The following is a 25,985-nucleotide window of genomic DNA, read 5'->3' as shown; positions in this document are numbered from 1 at the left end:
GCACAGGTTTGGAATAACATTTGTCATTTAAGCTATACTTTTTTCCCAGATCCCACTTGAATAAATTGTCTTTTGGGCAGAGCCCAGAAAAGTTTGGGCAAATTCCAGATGGCCATTTAGAAACATAGCTGAGCACAAAAGAAATAATCATGCATTTTCCATCAGGTAACATGTTGATATGCCTTGCTGAGCTTAAAAATAAATAAATTAAAAAGTACTGAGAAATACCTTCTCCATAAAACTTTGTATTTGCAGGTGGGTTTTGAGTCAGAGCCTTCTGAGGTCTGATTGAAATGGTGGAAGCTTAGGTTCTTAGTTGTCAAAGATGAATAGTAATCCTGACATATTTGGTGACATACGAACACTGGAGGGATTTATATAGTCAACTTTAGGGATCTAAATTAGGAATTGAATCCTTCTGTACAAGTCAGTGAAACGTAAAGGCAGCTCAGAGTGTTTTCCTCTATTGGTTATAAATGGAGCACAAGGAGAGTGACTTCCCATCTTACATACCTACAGTGAGGCGCCTAAAATAGATAGCATGAATAATCCCTAAAATGAATACCAGTGTGCAAGAATGCAGTCATGAAACTTAATCCAATTATCTCTACGACAGTTATGTCCTATTCTGATTCCCAGGACTGATGTCGAGCTGTATGCTTTCTTTAGACCTACTTCTGTACACATGGTAAGAAGCTAACAGAACATTTTCCCTCCACCCTCCCTGCTAATAATGATGCTGTATAAAGCAAAAGGTTCAATGCCCCAAGTAACAGTAACTTCCTCAGGTGAAGAAGGTCGCAGATTAAAATCACTTTGGATCAAAGACCTGCAAATGTAGGTTGTCACCAAAGTACTCAGCTGCCTACCTATAAGAGAAAGAAGGTGTCTGAAGATATTTGCTTAATTCACATTCCACTAGGTTAACTAGAAAAGTTACTAAGATTAGAATATTGTTCTTTTTGCTATTTCTTTCAAATACCACATGGTCACTCTAATGTACAGACTCAGACCACATTGCATTTTTGTCTTACAGCCCTCAAAAGTGCTGTAGCTGGCTAGGCAAACCTTTATAATCTCCACACAGCCCTACTGGTATCAGCAGAGCTGTGATGGCGCAGTAATTTAGCTGCACAGTGCAGGTCTCGGTACAGGGTTAGAGAAATTACATTAAAAGTGAAAGGGGGAAAAAAGCTACTAGCAAAAACTGGCTGAAAGGAAATGCTTTCATTTTAGTCACACAGATGTCTAGTCAGGAAAAGCATTTGTATGCAAAGATCTGAAATAATGACAGCTTCTTTTAAAATAATAGAAATGGTAAACGCGGATCTCCTATATGGAAATCTGTAGGTGGGGAAGTGGAATCAAGTTTAGGCTGTGTGTGTGTGTCTGTTGAAATGAGAAGAAGGTGCCTTTGTATAAAGATAGGACATCTAAGGTCCATTCATCATTTTTTAATCCTTTCAGAAATGACATATTATGCAGGAAAAGCAAACAGAGTGACTGATTCCATCTGCGTTTAAAAATGTATGATCTGGGGTGAATTTTGGAAGCTAGGATTGTCACAAGATGTTCTACTAATATTATTATTTCCATTGTGGGAGTGTCCAGAGGCTCAAGCTGTAGGGATGGCATTCAAAGGCACTCCCAGGTGACTTCGGAACAGAAGTCTGGTGCCTGCTTGTGGTTTTAAACATACATATACACTGCAAAGGAATAACCATTGCATACTGCATAGAATATTTATAAGCATACTGTAGCTAGTTTTTCGCTGCTTTAGAAGCAGGGGGATTTGTGGACTAAAGCCTATTAAGTCTCTAAAGGTTATATAAGGAAAGACTCAAACTGTTTATACAGGAATCCACATGTCTACTGAAAATATGTTATAGCTCCACAAAATAAAAGTTAAAAAAGTTTTCTCTGGCTTGAGAGTGTTATAGTGACCAAGATGCAGATGAAATGAGGGCATCTCATATTTGTTCCTAAATTCGCAGGGTCCCAGGTGGTCCTGTGCAATGTGAAAAAAACCACATCACCATATCCCACACTGAAATTGGTACTGGAGCAATTAGCAAGCTGGGAGAGTGTGTCTGCTGTTTTTTATTACTAAGGCACTTTGAAAATCCCACTCTGAGCACCTATGGATGATGAACACACAAACTGTCCCCTTCCAGACCAATTTAGTGCAGTATTTAGATGCTGTACATTGAGTAAATAGGGAAGAAGAGTTTTTTTTTCATGTGTTCTCCTTGCTGGGAGGACCTCAGCTCTACAGTTGGAGCTATGCTGCAGGGTGTGTTTTGCCACCTGTAAGGGATCTGAAGACCACTAGTCAGAGACAACAGGCTGAAAAATGCTGATTTAAGGATGTCTGCCTAGTGGGTTGTGATTGCATTAATTACAAACCATGAATCATGGACATCTTGTTCCTGCATTTGTAAGATTAAAGTAGGCTATATAAATAACAGTCATTACAGCGTTGTTAAGTGGATGACCATTCTTGCTTCCAGTAGCAAATTTGGAGAGCTCATTATCTTTATATTTCCACTAATGGGAGGGACATTGCATTCTCCTGTTATAGATACAGCACTTCAGCTTTTTTGCTTTTGTGCCAGTGCTACCGTTTCCTACCGCAGTGAGCTACAATGGATAGAGTCACAGCACACATGAATATTGTGTCCAGCCCTGGACTTTTCAGTGAACTCTTAAGAAGGTATCTAAAAATACGTGAGCATTAGGCAAAATATATAGTACACAAGTTTGGGTCCAGGCTGGTTAAAAACACTTTGAATTCAGTTTGGAATTAGAAACTAAAGCAGAAGTAGTTGTCAGCAAACTGACAGCTCATTTCTACACTCTTGGAGTGTCCCACCTCTACAAGAGCTCCCTGATGGGGCACTAACCAGCCTGCTTTTTACGGTATCATATTCTAGACTAAAACCCTCTGGCTACTGCATCGAGATCAAGTCCATCGCTGTTTCTTAGTCTTTCCTAGCATACGTCCTTGACTCCAATTCTTTTGCCCGCGTACGTAGAAGGCAAAGGCAATCCAACTGCCTTAGACCACAGGATTACTGCCAGTCCTTCAAGGACACCTTTTTACTTAGAGCCCCAGCCTTGTGGGAGCATAACTTTACCTTTTCAAGGACAGTTCATTTTGCACCAAAAGCAGTTTCTTTTACATTAAAGCTCACAAGGAAGTTGTGTAACTAGACCTAATGTTTGTGTGCTAGTCCCAATATCACTGTTCTTCCTACACTACTAGACTGGATTGGAACGATGCATTTTCAGGGTGCTGAATTCTCTACGTCAGAATTTACCTTCATCGTTTCACCTCTAAAACATGAAATCTACTTTGTTTTCCATGACCATTTTCTGTTGGCTGTATGACCAAACACTATGAAATAGAGGTCCTGATACCCCCAAAAGAGGCTATATGTCTCCTCCTTTGCATAAAGCTTCTTTCTGTCACTCACTTTTGATGCTAATGCTCACTCTTGCCTAACTTCTGAGGGTATTCCACTTTTTACCCCATCTGTTTCAAGCTTGGTTTTGGAGAAAATGCGTTTTAAGAGGGATGCATGTATTGGATATTTTCGATTTTCCTCAGGAAAGATTGAGGCTTGTGTTGACTAACCATATATGAAGACAAGAATGGTTATATATAGACATACAGAAATATTTCTGGCTGTTCACATAAGAAATCTAAGAGTATAGTAAAACATGATTCATAATATCAAACTGGAATTGTATAACATCAGTGTCCAAGTTACTTATTACTATCTAGGGTACTATGATTCATCTTCAAATCTGAGTTAAAGTTCAAAGGAGAATTCGAGCTTCTGCTAGGTGGTATTAAATTGCTAGAAATGGCAATGGATATCAAATCTGGTGTGCCACGTGCTACCATGGGGTACTGCAGACAGTGACCACATTTATCTTATCCTGCATTATGTCTCAGTTTTGGGGGGTATACTAACACATACCTAACTTAAAGTCCCATGTTGTTTTCCAGTTACTGAATTCGTTGTCTTGGCAGAATCAGGATGGAAAATGATTGCTTCTTCTCCAAGCAACTAATGCAGCCATGCAATGAATTTTCTTATTCACTCCCAGTCCAGAGAACTCAACATAGTTTCATGGAATGCACTGAATAAGTAATGTTAATGTTGCTGTGTTTACTCCCAGTGACTATTTTTGCTCCTGGTGAATTGATTCTCATTTATTCTGTGAATAAATGAACAGTTGTACTAAACGTTATAGTTTCTCTATCCTGCAGAGGAAAGGTGGGTATAATTTCTTTCTTTCCCTGTTTTTCAAGCTATGTGTACACTTAGGTGATTTGCAGAGTTGTTGGACTTCCAGGTAGGTGTTCGGGAATCAGTCTGCTTCCAAAATTGGGGTATTTAGATGCCATTGGGTACTCCGGCAAATTTCAGTGTCTATGCCTGAGGGAATATTAACAAATGACACTCTTCCTTCCCAATTTTGACATATCCTTTTCAGTAGTGATGGGAACATGTAGTGTAGAACACAGATGATCCATTAGCAGAGACTCTTTCCTTACCATACATTAATTAAACTTTCAAGAGGTTTTAGGACATAATGAACATAAGAAATGCACATGTCCTTCTTTCAATTTTATCAGTGAACTCTGCAGTACAATTGTAACTTCCTCCAAGTCTTCTTTTCTTCAGGTAGGATACTGATGCCTCTCACCTTTCCTCAGTCCCTTTCTGACAAATTAGCAGAAAATAGAGGTGTGGAAAGGGGAGAAAGCCATGGATTTCTGGGAATTGTTGAAATAAACTCTATTTCAGTTCAGCATTCTGCATTAGGTTTCTGTGTCTTGGGTGGGCAATCATGTAAATCAGATGTCAGGTTCCAGCCAAGACCCAGCTGGCAAGGTATAAGTTTTCCTGTATAACTGGGTACTCTATGGGCTCTTTGGCTGCCAACAGTCCACCTCCATTAAGATGACTTGCTGAGTTAGCTGCTAATTGGCTCTATGCAATTAACTTCTAATGCTCATAATCAATGTGATGTCTAAGGTACTTGTAAAACTGATGAATTCGTATGTATGATTTCTCTGAAGTGCGGAAATATTACAAGTACGATTTTCCAGATGAAAAGCTGGAACAGAGACAATTATCTGTTAATATTGTTCTACATGTTAATTTTGGTAATAGTGTTATTATATTAAGCTTTTGTACAGATCAGGGAGTAACAAGCCATCTTCATTCCTTCAAGTCACACAGAAGAAAAATATTGAAGGACAGACACAGTCCATTAAAGCAGTCAGTGCTGTAGTGGTTTTGGTGTAGAAAAAAAAAAAAAAAGAAGAAAGGAAGGACAACTTCTAATGGTTTTGTTCATGTTTAGCTGTTATAGTAGTATAGTTAGATGCACCTATTTAGTGCATTTAACTAGCAGATTAGTTGGCAGACTTTGCCTTCACTCATCTTAACCAAAGCCATCCCAGAAGTCGGTGGCTGAGCCCAGTTGGTTTTAGTCCCACAATCATGCTCTCTCTGGGCAGAAGCAGCACAGAAAATAAACACTCCTTGTTTTTGCAGGGTCCATTTCCACTTACTTGCTCATATAACCCTCTTGTAGCAAGTTTTCAGTGTATTGGCTTTTAATAAACACTCAATAAAATGAGTGCAGTTGCTTAAGGATCAAGGCCTCCTGTGGTCCAGCTCTCTGGGAGCAACTGAAGAAAGTAGCAGCAATATAGAGAGACACTTTTAAAAATACCTTCTTGTCTTTCTAATGTCATTGTCAAGTCATCCCTTAGGATTTGGTATTTATATCACAATATAGACTGTAGCTAAATACTTTTACAGGTTGTCTTTAGTTTTTCTGTTTATATGTAAGCTACTATAGAAGTTACCGGACGTTCTTTTTATTTTCTCTCTTCATTACAGACACAGCAATACCTAAGTGAGCATGTATTTCCCACAAAGTCTGTCAGCCTGCGGCTTAAAATTGAGCATGTGATAAAGTGCCTACATGTATTTCCACCCCTAACAATGGACAAAATCTAACACTGTTCTTAGGGTACTGATTTCTGCTAAATGTTGGAATAGAAAGAGAAACTCACAGAGCTAGTGGTCATGACATTTCCAGCTCCAGCTTTCCAGATGTTAACGTTGGAGAAAAAAACCTCAATAAACTATGCACTTTTGGTCATTAAAAGGAACTTAAATACAATCCTCTGTCAGTAGTAGTTGAAGTTGGATGAAGAATAATGAGAAGTAAAATACTTTTCAGCAGAGATTTTTAATGTATTGCTTGATTGGTTTTAGAATTGGTCAAATAATAACAGTTTCTATTGAACGGACTGTTTAGCCAATAAATGACATTCCTTGTCCAATGGAACCTTGTGCCGGGTCCTGCACTTTGATCACAACAACCCCATGCAACGCTACAGGCTGGGGGAACAGTGGCTGGAGAGCTGCTTGGCGGAAAAGGACCTGGGGGTGCTGGTTGACAGCTGGCTGAACATGAGCCAGCAGTGTGCTCAGGTGGCCAAGAGGGCCAATGGCATCCTGGCCTGTATCAAGAATAGTGTGGCCAGCAGGACTAGGGAGGTGATAGTGCCCCTGTACTCAGCACTGGTGAGGCCGCACCTCAAGTACTGTGTTCAGTTTTGGGCCCCTCACTACAAGAAGGACATTGAGGTGCTGGAGCGTGTCCAAAGAAGGGCAACGAAGTTGGTGAAGGGTCTAGAGAACTAATCTTATGAGGAGTGGCTGAGGTTGTTTAGTTTGGAGAAGACGAGGCTCAAGGGAGACCTTATCGCTCTCTACAACTACCTGAAAGGAGGTTGTAGTGAGGTGGGGGTTGGTCTCTTCTCCCAGGTAGCAAGCAACAGGACAAGAGGAAACGGCCTCAAGTTGTGCCAGGGGAAGTTTAGATTAGATATTAGGAAAATTTCTTCACGGAGAGAGTGTTTAGGCATTGGAAAAGACTGCTCAGGTAAGTGGTGCAATCATAGTCCCTGGAAGTGTTAAAAAAACATGTGGATGTGGTGCTTAGGGACATGGTTTAGAGGTGGACCTGGCAGTTAGGTTAATGGTTGGATGCGATGATCTCAGAGGACTTTTCCAAACTTAATGATTCTATGATTCAATGTTACTCAAATAATTATGTTTTATATATGCTTGTATCTGCTGGTTTTACATTTGGGAGTAGAGTTAAGAAGGCCTTCATTTGGTAAAGCTGGGTAAAGTGATTTAAATGGATACAAATGTGTGGAAAAAACATATTTTCTGAAAACAACCATATTTTACTTCAAAATTTCCAGTAAGATACAGCACCTGTGAACTTACCCATCTGTCAGACCCTGCTCTTTGATCTTGAACCACTCGGTGAATTCAGTCAGAGGCAAAGATCTTAAAGACACTAAGACTCTGAAGTTATGTGAAATAGCATCAGGTAGGGGGAGATGTGAGAGGTTTCCTGCCAGGAGAGATAGCTATGCCATGAGCATAACTTGTGCTAAATTCAGAATAAATCTATTTGGGAAAAAGTGTTTAGAAATACCCTCCTCACAGGGTAATCTTCAGAGCTTACACTTTCTGAGAAACTAAATTGCCTTGGAGATAGAAATCTGTAGGAAACCTAGCTTTAGTTTCCATCTTCACAGATGAGTTTGTTTCTAAGAAAAATATTTTTACAAAAAAGGAATATGCCCGAAAGCAAACTGAACACAAGGCAAACATGGCAATATTCCTCTTTGTTAAATTAGCTGATGCTGAGTGATTAGTATGATTGTTCAACTCAGTTGTTAACTCTTAGCTGATGTCCTAGTGCTTAATTCCCAGATAATTTCAAAGAGATTTATGCATGAGCTGAGAATTAAACAGAGACTTAAATGTGGTACTGACACAGGCATTGTATAGGCATATATTTAATATGAAATATTCTGAATCCAGGTTTCATCAGCATCTTTAAGCACACTGAAGTTGAAGGGATTACTCACGTTCCTACAGATCCCTGCAGCCTTGAGCACCACATTGAATTATGGTGTAGTAAAGGATCAGTACAAGTCTTATCTCTGAATTTGCCGAGTGGGTTAAACCACTGAATTCTGGCAGTATTGAAAGAAGCCTCAATCAGTTAGTTACTTCTCTTCTGCATCTGGCTTGGCAACCAGTCAAGGAGAACAACAGTGCTCATTTCCTATTCATGTATTATGCACAATTTGCTTTGAATACCTTGTTTATTCTAACATGAAGGCTATATTTTCATTTCATTTTGATACTACATTAGTGGGAAGATGTGAGAATTGAGGACACTACTCAACTATCGAGCCACAGATCAATAGACAAAAAGTTTTTAAATGGCTTTCAAATGCCTACATTGATAAAGCTATATCCATTATTCTTTTCTCTGCTACTGGGGTAGAAACAATAAATATTTTAAGAATCCCAAAATAGATGAAAGTAGTAATATTGACTAAGCAGAAACTGTTTGCCAGGAGATTAGGCTTTAGTTGGTAGGATTTAAATATGCCTGGCATGTCAAAGCAATGTGACAAGCCACTGTATCCATAATGTTCTGTGTCTACCTCATAACTTGTTGTGAAAGGATGATGACTGTTGCCAGCTTGCTTTGTTCTTATTAATATTTTTGAAGATAAGAAAGTGAAATGGCTCCATTTCAGGAATTAAGTCATTTCTTTGTGCCAAAATACTGACAGAAACTCTTGGTGCGGGAAGATAAATTAGAGTTCTGACTCCTGCATCACAAAAAAGAAGTTAACATTGCTTGAAAAGAGCCTTGCTGTTCAAGCTGGTGTTACTTCTTTTAACATTGCAGATGTGAATGTCAAGTGAGTTTTCTATGTGAATTTCTGTAATATGAAATGGAACAGACTGTTGAACTCAGACACTTTGAAGCTCTGATTTTAAAAGTCAGGGATAATTTTAGGGAAGGGGAGGTCAGAAGAATCAGCAAGTGGAACCCATGGACCTCAGTCAATATTGTAATGTCAGCAGCATAGCACTATTTGCAGCCCATGTCTAATGGGATATTTGCCTTGTCTTTGTCACTGATCATTCTAGCTCCTTCAAAACTGCACTTGCAATGCCTTCCCCTCCCTTCATGTAGATGGTATTTGAACCCCTAGTGAATAGCTCTCTATCCACCTCCGTTCTAATCCAAAAAGTCAACTTTTCCTATGGGTCCAAAATGGCAAAACTCCCACCTGGGCCCTTACCTGCAACAGCAGTAGCCTCCTCCTGGTACACCTTGTGTGGACCAGCGTTCTCCTGAGCTACCCTGGTCCAGACACTTCTGTCTGCTTCTTGCTTTATTCCTTTGACCTGGACACCCATATCCTTATGCTGGTTCTTTCTCTGCTGCAGTAAATACATTTGTTTTCTTACTAGGACAAGACCCTTTGCTGTTTAGTTGAGCTCTTCCTATTAGGATCCATCTTCTGTTACCATGCTGGTGTATATATTACCTGTGCCTTTGCTCTGGCAGCAAGCCCAGCCCTTGTGCCCTCTATGTCAGATGGACACACAGGGTCATTTTCCACCCTCCTCTCTTCCAAAGCCCTTCTCATGATGGTTGCCCCCAGTACTCTGCTCACTGATGACAGTAGGTAGAAAATGGATGATGTGCATCTGGGGCTTCAGTTGCTCTTCTGCTCTGTGCCTGTACTACTGCCTGGTTGCCTACCTTTTACCATCTTCCATATATTCATCTGGGATTGAGAGCTCTTTGAGCAGAGACTGGCTATCTTGAAACTCTGTCACACTTGATCTGTGATTGATACTTCCAAACTGTGCTGTAGACTCTATCAGCATGCCTTATCTGATGGAAAATGCTGCTGGAACACAAAGGAAGTGACATGAAAGTCACAACCGAGATAAGAAGTGAAACCGTTTATTACAGATGACACAGGTGAATAGGAAAACCCGCATCAGCACTTCAGGAGTCACTGCAAACCTTCACCTCCTCACCTTGCAATAATTCTTACATCACCTGTAGTTATGGGCCAGTCCCTCTGCATCACTTTGCACACCTTGGTCTAACTGTTTCAACTGAGAGTAGTTCTTCAAACAGGACAAGCTCCTGGGCAAACATGGTTGAGACCATGAGCAGGAATTCATTTACTTGCAAAGAATGCATGTTGAAATTTGGGGAGTGAAGTCCTTTGTTTTTCCAGTGTAAACAGAGATAGAACAGACATCAAAGGAGGATGCAATATTGCTGGGAAATCACATATTAAATAGCTCTTTAGTGGGAAAGTGCTATAATTCCTACCATATCTTACAAAAAAAGCAACAGAAAGCATATAAATGTATCCTATATACACAAACAATACAACACAGCTGTCTTGTAAGCCGGGATTACTAGCAGGACATTGTTATAGAAACAGCACATATTTTCCCTTGGGAAACTTAAACCCCCACAAATTTAGTCCATTTAAGGCCACAGAGAAACAACATGCTGCTTATGCTCTTGTTGTCTTTCCTAGTTGCCGAGATTGACATTTTACAAATCAGGTTTCTGTACATTTTCCATTTTGTTTAAAAAATACAAAGTTCTTGGATCAGCATTCTTTTTTAAAAAATTAAAAAAAAAATTAGCTGAATGCATTCCTCTCCACATTTACATTTTTATATTTCCCTTACTTGGTTAAACCAAACAACATGAAGTTATTTTGACTTTTCAGTGCGAGAGCGTAATTGATGGAGCAATATCATTATGAAATACTTTAGAAAGGGTTTTAGCAGAAAAACATGAGAGATTCATATTAAACTAGATTAGTTTAAACAGTTCCATGACAACAGCTGGGGTCGTAACTTCGGGAAATGTGGATGCAAATTCAGACTGGAAGATAAGATTCAGTGAAATCAATGAGTTGCAGCTGCTGTGTCTGACACAGACACTACTACATCTAGCAACATCTTTTTAGATCAGAGGCAGACTGAGCCCTAAGATAAGCAGCCATCCATATGTCTTATGGCAAGCTGCAGCTGGACATTAGGTGGCAGATGAATTCTTCATCACTCAACTTGCATTTCCTTGTCATTTTATTAGTGATTCCTGTGCAGTTCAGATGCCCTTTCCCCTCCCATACACTACCTGTGATTGCCAACTGTGTAACGAAGAAGGTCATTCGAGATTTCCGCTTCCTCCTCCAATTAGAGAAGAGCACAAAGGCATTTCCAGCAATTGTGACAATAAAGAGAATCCAAAGAGTCACCAGCTGCTCTCTCTGCGTTGGAGAGAAGGAAAAAAAGCCTATCAGTAGGTGGGTGGGTAGTGACTTGGGTTAAGCCAGTCAGTTATCCTAGGACAAATGAGATGAGAATGGAGCGAAATGTAAGTTTTTCCAGTTGATTTCTAATTATTTAGTCTAAAAGATATTCTTGTTCTTTCAGAAAATAATTAACATGCATCACTGCTGGTGATGTTCATTCCAGTTTGATTTGCAGTGGCTGTATATTACTTCTGTCTTCACAAAACCACTAGCAGTGTCTGTGTTCAGCACTTAATACTAACATGAGAGGCAGCCTTCAGTTTTCTCGTGTTGCTCCAGCAAGCTGTGAAATAACCAACTGCCTTACTTTGTAAGGAATATTGATAGATGGGCTCCTTTGGAGAAATGGGGGAAATAAATACTTCTCTCCTTCCCAGCTCCAGTGAGTCTGGGTTATCCACAAGCCCTACGAAATTCAGACATCCACTCCATGATCTAGATGTGCACCAAGATTGAAAAGAAAGCCTGAACCACTGTAAGGAAAAGTAAAATTCTGTAGCAAGCGATGCGTGATGACAAAACGTCCCCTAGTGGTAGTGTGTACAAAGAAAAGAAAGTAAGAAAAAAAGTTATTCGCTCTCTCAAAGTGTCAGGATCCTCCTGCTGCAAGAACAAGTGTGTATGTATCCACATTTGCTTGTTTTGTGAGTGCACGCCCAACCTTCTCCCTCCTTTTGGCCTACCAAAACCCATTTGGTCCTCTCTAGATGCAGGATAGTTATTTTTCAGTGGCCGCTCTGTAAGTTTCCCCTCACCATGTGAGAGTGTGAAGTTTATGTTTTCTCCATAGCAACCACCCAGGTCTGACCCTGAGAAGCACCGAGTCTGGTGAGCATGGGGTCAGCTTGGAGAAAATATTCTACATTTCTGCAAAATTCTCACTTATAAAAACTTGTCCTGTGTAAAGCTGTATGTCATGGCATGGAGGAAGATGGTTCTGCTGCTCTTCTGCAAAGACAAGAAGAAGAGAGACGATTTTTCACAATAACAGTTAAGTTTGAAGGGCATAGAGCAGGGGAGCTCAGGAGAAAAAAGATCCTAATGTATCCAGCAGGAATAATATACACATTATTATTAGAGTCGAAGAGAGGAAAAAATACATATGTGGCTCAGCAGAACTGGTAGTTATAAAGGTAAACCCAATTTACATAGGGAACCCCTCTCCCAGAGCCTGCTGCTCCCGAGCAGACCCCTGCCTTTGATGTTTCAGGACAAGACAGTCCGTATGAATGAAATACAGAAGAGCCTTCAACTCCCTGGTCTGCCTTCTTGTGGCTTTCCAATGCTTCAGATGCATTGGTCGCCTGGATTCACATCCCAGCAACTGGGATGAGTTTCAGGTTATGTCAATGCAGTCGTGTGGGGTCTTCCAGTTCCTGACAACAAACCCATAACGCGGGAGCTAGTGAAAAATGGAGGAGACAGGTAAGGGCTGCAGTTGAAGAGGGATCCCAGCTGCTGTCCCTACAGAAGTGACCCCAAGGCACTGTCCTGAGCAGGTGGAGGGAAGGAGGTTGTCAGTGAGACCCGTGCCTACCTGACTGGGCTGATGATGGAGTAGAAGGAGGGGAGACCACTCATTAAAAGGATTTGGCAGCCATTAATCCATGACTTTGTCATGGGTGAGCAGAAAGAAACCAGGGCTTCTGCTGCCCTCAAAGAGAAAACGGCTCAGCTGTGAGCATGGGGAGGGAAGGTGAAATGGCAGGAAAGGAGCAGGGGCGAGGAGCTTCTTGCTCTGCCATGAGCTTTAGTGCCTCTTTAGCTCTTAACCACCTCCCGGCCAGCAGCTGCGGTCCCTGCTCTACTGGGGAGCCATTTGTGGGAACCAGCCTCAGCTTTGCTCCAGGTAGGTAGCCACTCTACCCTGTGGGTTTACGCAGGCATGCAGGAAAGGCAAGACCTGGTGTATGAGCAAGTTGAGGCTGTGCTCTGTGCCAGAACCCAGAGATTAGCTTAAGCATACAATGAAAGCTGTGTTTAGGTTGTTTCCCTTTTCCCAGCACGATAACTTTTGCCAGCATAATCTACCATTTGGGTCATCTTACATAACTTTAAAACTTCAAAGAGAGACAACTACTCTAAATTGTCATAGTGTAGTCTAAGTAATAGCAGTATCTCAGAGATGAGTCACCATTCATCTCACCTACCTTGGGATGGCCCGTCTCCACTGCTTATAGAGTGACCTAGATAAGACAACTTCTGTGGGCTGGATGCTTAGCTTTTAGACAAAAAAACCTCCACCTTTTTTGGGTGTCTGCAAATCTCTTGAATTTCTTGGAAACAAATTCCCTTCAAAATGTGTGGCAGAAACATGGTGGTACTATTTTTATGGGGATGCTTTGCTTTGTACAGGAATTGGAAGGAAGTGTCTTTTTGGAAGGTAATTAAAATTACAAAAGGTAAGATTTCATATCACTTTTGTCCTTGAAATCAGTGAGTCCTCCTCAGGGTTTGGTTTGTCTTTTCCATTTCAGAAAACATCTTTTACACATGAAGAAAACTGAGGGGCAAGACTTGTTCCCATTTTCTCTGGTATAAAATCAGGAGAGTGTTTTCTTGAAAGAAATTCTGTATTCCTATATTATAGTGATACGGTTACAAACAGAACAAGGATCTGAGACTCAAACCTTCTTATGATTCCTGCAGAAGTAGCAGCTATGGAGCAACAGAGACTGTTAGAGACGTGTTATCCCCACCATAGGGGCACAGCACATATGGTCAGTTTAAATGCCCTCCTGCCAAGTTAAAAAGCAGTGCTTAACAGTTCAGCAATTTTAGGCTAAGCCTCTACAGAAATATACAATTAAACCAGACTACAAAGATAACCTAAAAGGTGCAAAAGCTGAATATAGGAGAGGTAAGTTTGAAAGGCCATAGACAAAGGAATAAAGCCAAAGTTTCTATGAATCTATTTGTGGTAGGTGCCATTCAGAGAGAAGAGAAGAAGATCTCATTCTTGGGGATTAAGGAGCTATAATAATAGGCAACTTAAATCACTGCAGCTTCTCTCAGTCTGTGTTAGCTTGCAGAATGAAAACTTCTGTGGTTATTAATAGGATGCCCACTGTGATAAAGGCCTTCACAGAGGCTAGGATTAGAATTCGAAATTATCTTGATGAATTGGAAACATGCACTGGAAAAAAACCAAGATGCTATTCAACAAAGGAGAAGTGCAGGACTCTACAGTGCAGTGGATGTAATCACATTGGGTTGGGTGAGCCTTCAAAACATCCCCCCTGCATGCAGCACGTAAAGTGCCCCACAAGTGAAACATGATTTAATGTCATCCCACCATGAGAGCAACAACCACAATCATGGGATCGACAGTAGTCTCGTGTCTCTGCTCTAATCTGCTCCAGTGTACCCAGCAGCTGTACTGTGCCCACTCCTGGGGGCTGTGCTTCAAGAGAGACACAGAGCAATGAGTTGACAACAATCTAGCTAATATAGCCAGGCAAAAAGACTGCATGGATTAAGTTGCTTAATCTAGCAAAAAGCAGACTGAAGGAAAATATGAACATACCCTTGAAGACACAAAAAGACTGACATAAAAAAGGAAAGAAAGAATCTCTTCTTCAGATCCACTACAGACTGGCTGAAAATCAGCGAACCAAAATTACAGTACAGAATTCAGGTTGATAATTTAAAAAAAAATTGACTTAAAAATAGAGCATATATATATAGATTGATTGAGTCAGTGAAACCTCCATCTGTGAAGGTCTTAAAAATAGCTATTAGATTAAAGAGATAGCTGATTGATCCTTGAACTTCACTCTGGCTGCATTTTCTATAATTTTGTTTCATTGATCACCTTAAGGTTGCTTAGAGATAGAGGTGTTTCATTTCATGTCTTGTTTGTATATCAAGCAAAAATCATCTTTTTGTAACAACCCTCAGCAAGGTGATTTACAAAAAACATTGTTTAATAACATGTTGCACAGACATCAGAGGCATTCTGGATAAAAAGAAAGATAATAACATCTCCCAAACCCCTGTGTAGAAGCTTTTGGCAAGGGCTGCTTTTGCAATGGGCATTGCTAACTACATCACATGGGAATGCCATGAGAGAGACTAGTGTCATACACCAGTTCTTTTAGATTAGAAAAACTAAAGATGCTGGTGACTTAATTAAGGTCACAGAACAAATCAAAGTCAAGAGGATTTCCTTGGCTTGACTACAACCATTGCATGTGCTGCTCTTCCACAAGACTGCTGTATTTGGAGCATGGAAGTGGTTGACATCTGGAGCGCATATTCATGTTTTGCTAATTTGCTTTAAGATTAAAACCGGCTTTAGTCAATGAAGCAAGCCTCTTCATGGATGAAAGGTAAGCCAGAAAACCTGTCTGAAGATTGTGTGCATTTTCCTTTGCTTGTAGAAGAGGCTTGTTATTTTGTCTCTCTGACAAAATTTCTGAATCCATAGGCTGCGATGAGTCTAGCAAGAGGTGTATTTTGCTTTATATTTGAGACAAAGATCATCCCTGCAAGCAGCTTTAATCAAGACCATAGTTAAAACCTTTCAGAACCATTGGGAGACATTTTGGTGCCACGATGCCATCCCTCCTTCCAGTTCTCTCCAACCAACTTCCTTGCTCACTCATTTCTCAGGATTTATATCCCTTCTGCTGGGGGGCACCAACTGCAGCTGTGGAACGGGGATATACCTGATAGTCCATCCCAATGGAGGTGCTGTTGCTCATGTCTTGAGGTGCAGAAGCCTTTGCCTGATATCAGAGCAGTTGCCTAATAGAAGGAGAGGTTCAACTACCAATGGACAAAGCATGTTTGTACTTGAACAGGAACCCAACGTGAAACAGTTTTGTTCTAGCTGCTGAGGTTGGCTGCGAAACAGCCTGGAAAAAAATAGGTTGCCAGGTAAGAAATGAGCAAATAAACAGAAAAAGAGGGAGAGGTACTCCATTCCTGATGTGACTGGCTGCCCTCTTTACATGAAGAGAGGAGGGCTATAGTGAATTCATGTCCTTGCTGACCTGATGCCTTCCTGCTCCATGTCCTTGGTCGCCTAGGTGAAGAAGAGGCACTGATCCCTCATATCACAGGTCAGTAGTGGCTTAAGTCTCTGAATGGCTTCTTCTTGCCTGTTGATTAAATTCTGGGAATATGCAAATGGTCTTACTGCTTGCCTTTAGCATATTTTAAAAATTATGTTTCTAGCATAGCCCATTGCAGCAATTGAGATTGTAAGAGAGATGTAATCATGGAACAAGCCAAACAATTTTGTAAGGATGTTCTTCTTAACACATAAGAAGAACACACAAATCTCCTTGCTAAACTGGGGAACTGTCATGCTCATAGTCAGGTTCGCCACTAGTAGATTGCATTGCACTTTCTTAAAGGAGGGGAAAAAAAAAAGAAAAATATTTTCTCACCCTCTGAAATAATCACTTTAATTGCAGGCCACGCAGGAAAATGGAATAGCCTAGATTTGCATTTTTTTGACCCTGTGGTAGAAGATCTGGAGTCTTGAACTTTCAATACCGAAAATATTCAGGTCAGACTTGCTATCTTAACAGCCCCCATTAAGGATGAACACAAAAAATCAAAACACCCCACCAAAAAAAATCTAACTAGGAAGATTAGTTTTCCTGAGGCAGACAGATGCCATGCAGCTTGACTGATTCCAGTCAGGGATTTATAGTCAGTTTACCTCTAAGGCAAATTGCACTTTAGACTGCAATACTGAAAGAAATCAAAACAACAGACGCTCATCGGCACAATTTAATTAAGGACTCTTAAAGATAGTGGCACAACCCCTGACATTAATTCATAAAGTTTTTAAAAATAAATAAACACGGCAAAAATAAATAAAACCCCTCTGTCTCATACTGCCAGATTCCTCCACAGCAGAAACATTAGAGGAACCTTATGGGGCCTAACTGCTGCCTACAATTATCTAGTCAGAGGGTGTGGAGAAGATGGAGCCAGGTTCTTCTAAGAAGTGCACAATGAAAGGACAGGAAACTACAAGTAAGAGTTGTAACACAGGACATTTTGATTAGGTATTAGGAAAAAAATGTTCATTGTGAGGGTGGTCAAACACTGGGATAGGAGGTCAGAGCGGCTGCGGGATCTCCAGACCTGGAGATATTAAAAATTTGAGTGGATGCTGCCCTGGGCAATCTAACATAGTTTGAATTTGCTTTCGAGTGGTTGGTGCAGGTGACCTCCAGAAGTCCTTCCCTACCTGAATTATTATGCACACACAAGTATGCATAAGACCTATTTTCTTAAAGAATGTACTTAAAACGAAAAGGTACTTATATAGATGTAATTAGATGAGCGCTTTGCACAAGTTGTATATTATTTATTGTATCATAGAAACATGAACAATTCAGATCTTGGTGGGAATCTTTATGTAAATTACTCCCTGCAAGTAAGGAGTACATGTGTAAAGGCTACTGGCATGGAAATGACACAAACATATTAGTCTTAGGAAAAAGGACTTTAAAATATAACATGGCATTTGTTTTACGCTTACGTGGAGACCTGAGATGAAGAAGTTCTGCCAGGGTGTGACCAGCTTAAACAATCAGCTGTCAGAAGTAAAGTGTGATGCCACTGAAGGGATCATAGCTATTGTTATTTTTACCAGCTACAAAATAAAGGTTCTTTAATACATAAAAAAGAACAAACTTGGTTAAAGTGCCAACTGGAAACATCCATATTTCTTCTTGGGTTGAAACTTTCAACACAAGTTGGGTTGTGAAAAAAATCCTGACAAATCTGCTTGAAGATAAGCTGTAGATGCATTACACATACTTTAGTCGTAGGTAGCAGTTCTGACTGTCAAGAGGGATCCAAGTAAGGGGCACCAAATATCGTACAAAAAGAAGGACAGTGGATGGAATACTTAGGCTAGAAGTAAACTTCATGTAGTAAATGTTAGTCACCTGAATGTGAAAGTTCACATGATTAATTCAAGCCACCTCCTGATGCCTAAGAAAAGCTGCAAAAATGGCTGGATCACTCTTAATTCATTTGATGATAGGCTTTGTCTCAGTAAGGAACACACTAACAACTGGGAATATCATGGAAATCTTATGCCCTCGTTGACACAAGAAGCAGAAATTGTACTGGCCATGCCTGTAACACCAATGTGTTTTGAAAGAACGTTCTCCATCTAGCAAGGAAAAACTGAGATGTTTCTATACAGCGTTCACACAAGGTGCTCCTGAAAATCTTGGGAAAGCAATTGGATTGACACCAAAAAGCTCTGGGAAAACACATGTGAAGATAAGAAAGACTGAGAAAAGAGAAAGTTCAAAGCTAAGTTTAATATTTTGTCTTTGAAAGTGCTTCCACTATGATTGAATTTGAGAGGAACACATGTGGGCAGGCAACAAGCCCTCTAGGAATTGATTTTTTTTTGTTTGGTAGCATGGCCTGGAATGGAGCCTGATTCAAACTGCATAAATACTATTTCAGCCCCAGGTTTGCCTCTGGGACTGCTGCTTTCCCATTTCAATGGCACCAGTCATGCCTGATAGTTTTCATATCTCCTGCACAGAGGCTGCCTTACTGAGATGCTGTCTCACAGGCTGGCTGTGTTATCCTCCCAGCACACGGCTACAGGTCGTTCTGGTGATCCTGGGATGCATTGCCACACAAGGCCTTCACAACTGTTGCCAGAGGTGCTGGCAACAGTCACTTCTCCATGTGTCCTTATGGTTGGAAGAAGGGCACAGCTGAGAGGGACCTGAGCTGACGTTTTCTATTCTGCCAAACTTGAGAAACAGTTTTGCATTAGTTTGTGTCTATATGGTACTGCACTTATAGCCTGTGAATGTTAATGTGTTATATAGAGGAAAAATCTGTAATATTTTCTCCCTTTTAGACTTAGGGAAACAGACAAGCTGAGGAAGCCTATTCACTAAATCAGGACACTTTCTCATGGAAAGGGCTAATTACGTTATTAAGATTACTTTCACTTCTTTTTGAAACCTAGCAAAACTGTACCCATCTTTTTTTTTGTGAATCCCCAGGTTTTTTAGAAATGTATTTCTTAGCTCTGACTTCACCATCACAGGTGAGGCAGGGTCCTTTCAGTGCGCAACATTTAATGCATGTGAATTGCTGGGATCTTTCCAAGCTCAAATAACAGCTAAACAAACCACCCCCCACCCTGCCCCCAAATCCTCCATAGGTGTGGCTGGGACAGAGGGGAAGATTTTCAGTCAAAAACAAATCGTAACAGTTCCACTTTACTAGCAGATAGTTCACATTTGTCATTCTGCTGTGTTTTGGTACTGTCCTGGTTTCAGCTGGGATAGAGTTAGTTTTCTTCTTAGTAGTAGTTAGTTTTCTTCTTAGTAGAGCTGGTAGAGCCCTGTGTTTTGGATTTAAGATGAGAATAATGTTGATAACGCACTGATGTTTTGGTTCTTGCTGAGCAGAGTTTACACTAGTCAAGGACTTTTCAGCTTCTTGTGCTCTGCCAGGTTCAGGTGCATAAGAAGCTGGGAGGGAGCACAGCTAGGACAGCTGACCCAGACTGGCCAAAGGGCTATTCCATACCATATGACATCATGCTCAGTATATAAGCTGGGGGAAGAAGGAGGAAGCGGGGGACATTGGGCGTGATGGCGTTTGTCTTCCCAAGTAACCATTACGCGTGATGGAGCCCTGCTTTTCTGAGGATGGCTGAACACCTGCCTGCCGATGGGAAGTAGTGAATGAATTCCTTGCTTTGCTTTGCTTGCACGTGCGGCTTTTGCTTTACCCATTAAACTGTCTTTATCTCAACCCATGAGTTTTCTCACTTTTACTCTTTGGATTCTCTCCCCCATCCCACCAGGGGGGAGTGAGCAAGCGGCTGTGTGGTCCTTAGTTGCTGGCTGGGGTTAAACCACAACAGGTGCAAGATGGATAATAAAAGGGGACAGTACTGTTCAGTTATTGCAGGGTTTTTTTACCCATTGCACCCTAACAAACTTCCACAGAATTAGACAAACAGATATGCCTGATTTTAATGTGATCAGGAAAGATACATTTTTCATGGTGTACCTCTCTATTTTTTCCTAGAACATTTTGAACATGAAGAGATAATATTAAGTCACTCAATGGTCCATCCATAATTGTATGATTTTGATAGCCCTATTAAAAACTGTGAAATGCTGTTTTTTCTTAATCACAAAAAGGGGTAAAACGATTAAGTATGCCTAATCTGTACAATTAAAACATCTCAAAAAATGGGAGAAATGAATACTTTCTAGGCATATTTATATAGGAGAGGCAGACAGACGCAAATCCTGTGGCTGTGTGGACCATGGATTCAGAAGTATGAGGGCTGCTAGTATAAAGCTACCCAAATCAGCTGGCTCAGAGCTACTCCTAGTCAGGCTGTTATACAGCCAGCTCACTTCTGTGTTATATTTAAGCTGCTAGATAAAGCCAGCCTGGCCAACAGCACTGCAGATTTGTTTCACAAGGAGATCAGCTATTACATTCTCAGAGCAGCATCTCAGGAATAGCAACAGTCATTCTGGCATATTGCAGAGACTGCGTTCAGGAGTTCCTGACACCTTATTTGTGTAGACTTAATTCTCCTCCTCTCCCCCCACTGAAAGATTGCAAAGTTACTTATGAATTATTTGATATGACTATTTTTCTAAAATATATGATTGCATTTGCAGAGATTACTCCAGAAATTTGACAGAACCCATTATTATTTTTCTATTATGTATTCAATGATGGGATGTTCTGTGAGGCTTGCTTGAAAATCAGAATGAGCAATAGCATAAGCGAGTGCTTTCCAGGGGATAAAGAGACTCCTGCATTTGGCTGAAATGACAGGGACCACAGATTCTGACTTAAAGAGGCTCTGAGGACAGCTGGAACCATCTTTGTTACCTGATAGTCCTACAAACCAAGTCTATGCAAACCTTCTCTCCACACGTTGGTATCCTCAGCTCTTTGCTGGAGATGGTAAGCCTTGACCTTTGTAAAGAGCATTATGCTCCATGGATAAGCAGCACATGCTCTTAGATTTGTGCTTACTCTGGCATGGCTATGCAGTCCTGTTTAATATCTGAGCTACATGGGCTAAAACATGCAGGTACAGGGAATGCTACAGTGAGGGGGGAGGACAGTCACAAACAGAGAGTCAAACAGTCCTTCCTGAAACAAACTGGGAATTTAGATTATATGTGTAAAATCATTTGTGGTGGATTTGATATGCACATTGTTCCTCCTGAGAGCTCTAGCACTTCAGTGTCACTGCTGTGGTGGTGCTGCATGGCACAGGGACCAGGGCTCACGGGGCAAGAGGGAGCGGGATGTCAACGTGTGGACCAGTGGCTGGGGTTCCTACCTGGCAGGGGAGAGACTGGAGTTTCCAAACAACCTTGGGTGTGAATGACAAAACCTTTGTGTCCTGCTGCACAGGTGAGGGCTCAACTCTACACATCAGAAAACAAAATAAGAAAATGTACTAGATGATGGAAGTCAGCCCACTCTCCTGGGCAGCAGGAGGAGACGGTGAGAACACAGTCCCACCGAGAAGGGAACAGTGGATGGAATTTTTCTCCTTTTGAGTACTCCAAGCTTTACTCTAATGCATAAAAATAGGGCACCCCATTTCTCAGTAGACCTCTTAAAAAGAGATGAACCCTACTCAGTCTTCACTGAGGACGGGCACATGCTCCTACCATTGGGGAAGCTTCAGGGCTGTCGGGGGGCCTGGCAAGGGGAGGTGCTTCCTCCAGCCCTGATGAAGCCTCCCAACTCTCTGGACACTGAGGCAAACCTATTCCGAGATTTCAACTTCTCTCCAGGCAGGTTTCTGGTTTGCACTTTGTCAGGTTCATAGAGTTAAGAGGGCCCTAAAGTGGAGGAAGGCCACAGGTGTTCAGATGATCTCTGTTCTTTTTAGATCACTGTATTTGGCAGAGGGCAGCTGACACTTGCTTAGAGTCCTTTTACACATAGATTAAATGCATATGGGGGAGATTGTAAAGGGATGTAATGAACTCTCCTTTGGCCTGGGAGGTTGGAGCTGTAATTAATACAGCCAGCCTAGTTAGCACACATAGATATGGCCCCAAAGCAGACTTCATGGGCAAAGCCTTGGTGAGCAGCTGGCCAAGGAACTACAGTAATGACTACCAGAAGGGTAATGTGTATTCCTCCAAGTGGATGAAATGTTCCATTTCCCAGCGAAAAAAAAAAAAAAAAAAGAAAGAAATCTAATTGAACTGGCAAAATGCTTTCTAATCTGAAGCAGTGCAGGATTTAGTTGTTAAGCTCTGAAGAGGAATAGACAGAAACTCAAATACTTCTGAAGCGGGGGAGCAGGGAGGCACTCACAACTCAGCCTATAACAGGACTTTTTGGCACTGAAATGCTCTAACGCGCATTATTTTACGTTTGTCACACTGCCACCACAATGTAACACAGACACTACTTCAGGTGGGTACAGGCTGGCCTTTCAAAGCATAGGAGGAATGCTCCCAGTGCATACTCCCATAGTTTGAGCAGCGTGTGAGATGATACACTGTGTAGCTGTCATTGGGTAAAATCATTAAAAAGTCATTAACACAGGAACTGCTCCAAGTACTGAGTGAGTATCACTGCCTCGTCTCCATTTATCGGCTTAGACCATGTTTTCCTATGACTGCTTTGGTAAGATAGGTTACACCTGCATTTCCCAAGCAGAGATAGCTTGTGTGCCCTGTCTGCATCCTGGCACATAGGGTCTGGAGTCACCCTGTGGGGTGGCTTTTCATCCAGCCTGCCTTTACTGCCAGCTGTGGGCTACAACATGCTTGAAAATCCCAATAAAAGACCAAAGCCCCATTTGTAGCTACATTTTGAGCACTGAGCTCTGGTTTTTAACCCATTCACCCCATTCCAAGCTGAAACTTTCATTGCTTTAGCTGCTTAACCAGACCCTTGTGAAAAGGAAAGGGATGCTGCTTGGCTTGCTGGAAGGGGCAAGGACATGGCCACAATGTGGGCAGCGCTGGTGGAGGACAGACAACCGAGTCATCAGGTATCAGCAGCACCTTCCACATGTGAGCTTTTACAGAGAGCTGAAATTGCTGGCAGGGAGCCCTGTCCTCTCCACACCGTAGTCATCAGAGCAGGTGCTTTATCACTCCTTTCCTGCAGCAGCACCAGCTGTCACTTGTCTCCAGAGTCAAATATTTCCATGCCTATCAACAGCTAGTAATTGATGTGAAATCAGTGAACCTCCTTGCAAAGATCACGCTATATATGCCAGAGCTAGACATTCGACAGAGGAGTGCAAGTCTAATGAGCAGCTCTCAGCTAACAGAATCAAGTTTCCTTTAGCAATGGACGAGCATGCATAACTATCCATGGTTTCCTAATTATTGTAATTTACTCAATCTCTCCTATTAAGGAGCATTTTTCTGCCTGGGGACTTTCTAATCATGGAATTAATTGTCACTTTTACCATTATAAAATACTGCTCCCATGACATTGTTCAGATTTACAGCCCTAACTGTGGAAAGAACAAAAGAGATAAAGTTGTTAAAAATATTTTGCTTGTTGCTTCTGATTTTTTTCAAGAGCATTTTAGGAGTCTAACATGGAGAGAAAAAAAAGAGGAAAAAAAAAAGAATTTTCATACTTGAAATCCTAGATAAGAAAGCACTGTCTTATCAAGAAAAAAGATGTATCAGCAGCATGTTAAAAGAGACCCTCATTAATTAATTGTAGAACTACAGATCAACTTTTTCCTTAACGGGTGGAAACCTGTTGTAATTCCACTGGCATTGTGTCAGAGCACTAACAATCTCACAGAAATCAAAATTGCGTCTGAACATGTCCCCTTCTACCTAACATATTGTCAAATGATGTAAAAGCCTTTATCTTTCCTGTTGAAAGGGATCTCTTTGGTCCTGAGCTCCAGAAGGAATGGCAGGGGACTCCTTGTCAGACTTTTTAATAACTTGAACTTAACTTGTACTATGTGCTGCAACAGTAAGGTGACACACGGCATGCAGCATAAAGTTACGCAATGAAAACAGGCAATGAATTTCAGTACTTCTTTCATCTTTTTCCTGCCTTCACATATTGCAAGGGTGATGTTTGGGGAGATGAATGAGTACCCTTCGCATGTCATTCAACAGCATTCACTACTGAATGATTCATCTGGTGCATTCTTAACAGCAGCCTTCAAGAGACACTGCATCCCCCACTCAAGTTAAAAGCAAATGAACAAACCAACTAATTAGAACCTGTCCGTCATGATTAAAAAAAACCCCAAAACAACAGAAAACTCTCTCACTTGTGTACAATGTTTGTTGCAGCTGGAAAATTGAAAAGAAATCCCTTATGTCAAGATGATGGCTATAATAAATTACATAAAAGATGTGTTAAACTAATACAAGCTTTTGATTAAAGATGCATGTATAATTACAATACGTCTATAGAAAAACAGTACCGTCTCCTCTTGGAAGGGGATACAATTGGCTAAGACCTGAAAGTCTGAACTCCAATTCCTACAACTATTTTGTTTTTCAGTAAATGCCTCACACATGCTGTCCGCTGTCTTTGCAGGGGAAAAACCCACAAATATCTGGGCAAAAAAGCTCAATAATCCTAGTTGCCTCCCCGCAGATGTGCTGAAAAAGCACCAAAGCTGCAAGCATGTGAGAAAAGTAACGCACGCCTTAAAAGAATACCTTAAAAGAATAGTAAAAGGATCCCCACTCCTCTTCTGCCACCACTTCAGTGAAAGTCACCGTTTCAGTGCAGGTGACAAGGGTAATATCCAGCCAGCCGGTGCCTCCCTGGGAGCTGCTGCTGGCTTCTGTGGAGCCGACCTCCATCACTGGATTTTGTTCGAGTTGTCTAGGTGCTTGTTTTGGCAAGAGTTAACGCAGCCAAGCTTCTCCCATAAAAGCACAGCAACAAAACCAGCTTCTCACTGCTCCACCACTGGCTACCAGAGGCGTCGGGCTTCAGTGCAGCTGAGTGATAAAAAAAAAAAAAAAAGCCAAGCTGGCGTCATCCCTTTGAGCTTTCCTTTGGTACAACTCTGACAACAGCCATCCACATGCTCTTTCCAGCAGCAGGATCACCAGCCGGTAAGAAAGTCAGCACATGTGGACCCAGCCACGTGCCTTGTGAACTCTGGATTGTCTTGCACCCCAAGTTGCCAGCTCTGGAGTCCGGCATACCTGTAAAAGCATGGACCTCCTCCCTGCATTAAGCTCAGGAGCCTGGCTATTCTACTCAGCAGCTTTGCTTACTTACCATAGCTCAGCCCGCTTTGATTTCAATTACCTGCAGAATTACGGTATATCTGTATACAAGCACCAACACGCTCTCCTGTATTAGCAAAACACTATTAAGTTTTTAGGCTTGAGCTATCACAATTTCCCTGTCAGTGTCTATCTGACTTCTGAAGTTGTCTTTACCAAGAAAAAAAAACCCCATAGATAGGCCTTCGCACTTACCTTTGCAAAGAGCTCAAACCTGCTGCACACCCAGTACAGGCACTTAGACAGAGGCTCAAGGACCCTTCAGAACAAGATAATCAACCTCTTTCTACTCACCGATTTTCTGGGCACCTCCATTGATTTGGATGTTTTTCCCCACCTCTAGCGGCATTACCCCAGGTTTACACCAAGACAGCAGATGAGAGTGTGCACACCTTCCCTCTGGTCACAGAGTGCAAAATCACATGTAAATCCAGAACTTGTTC

At 41.4% G+C, this 25,985-nt stretch overlaps 1 protein-coding gene across 1 annotated transcript in view; it reads right to left on the bottom strand.

The window, feature by feature from the left end:
* NPSR1 (neuropeptide S receptor 1) overlaps nt 1-25,155 on the bottom strand; it is a 62,290-nt gene extending 37,135 nt beyond the window's left edge. Inside the window, exons 1-2 of the mRNA XM_087737928.1 lie at nt 24,961-25,155; nt 11,107-11,239 (exon numbers count right to left, since the gene is read on the bottom strand). Coding sequence (XP_087594054.1) covers nt 11,107-11,239; nt 24,961-25,107 — 280 coding nt within the window. The 5' untranslated portion in view covers nt 25,108-25,155. The remainder of the gene's footprint in view (nt 1-11,106; nt 11,240-24,960) is intronic.
* Between the last annotated feature and the right edge of the window lie 830 nt (nt 25,156-25,985).

The sequence above is a fragment of the Nipponia nippon genome, unplaced genomic scaffold, assembly GCF_047370975.1.
Source record: "Nipponia nippon isolate SJK-2023a ecotype South Korea unplaced genomic scaffold, ASM4737097v1 scaffold_1, whole genome shotgun sequence".
NCBI lineage: Eukaryota > Metazoa > Chordata > Aves > Pelecaniformes > Threskiornithidae > Nipponia > Nipponia nippon.
The sequence above is the reverse complement of the archived record's forward strand: the minus strand, read 5'-3'. Positions and strand labels throughout refer to the sequence as shown.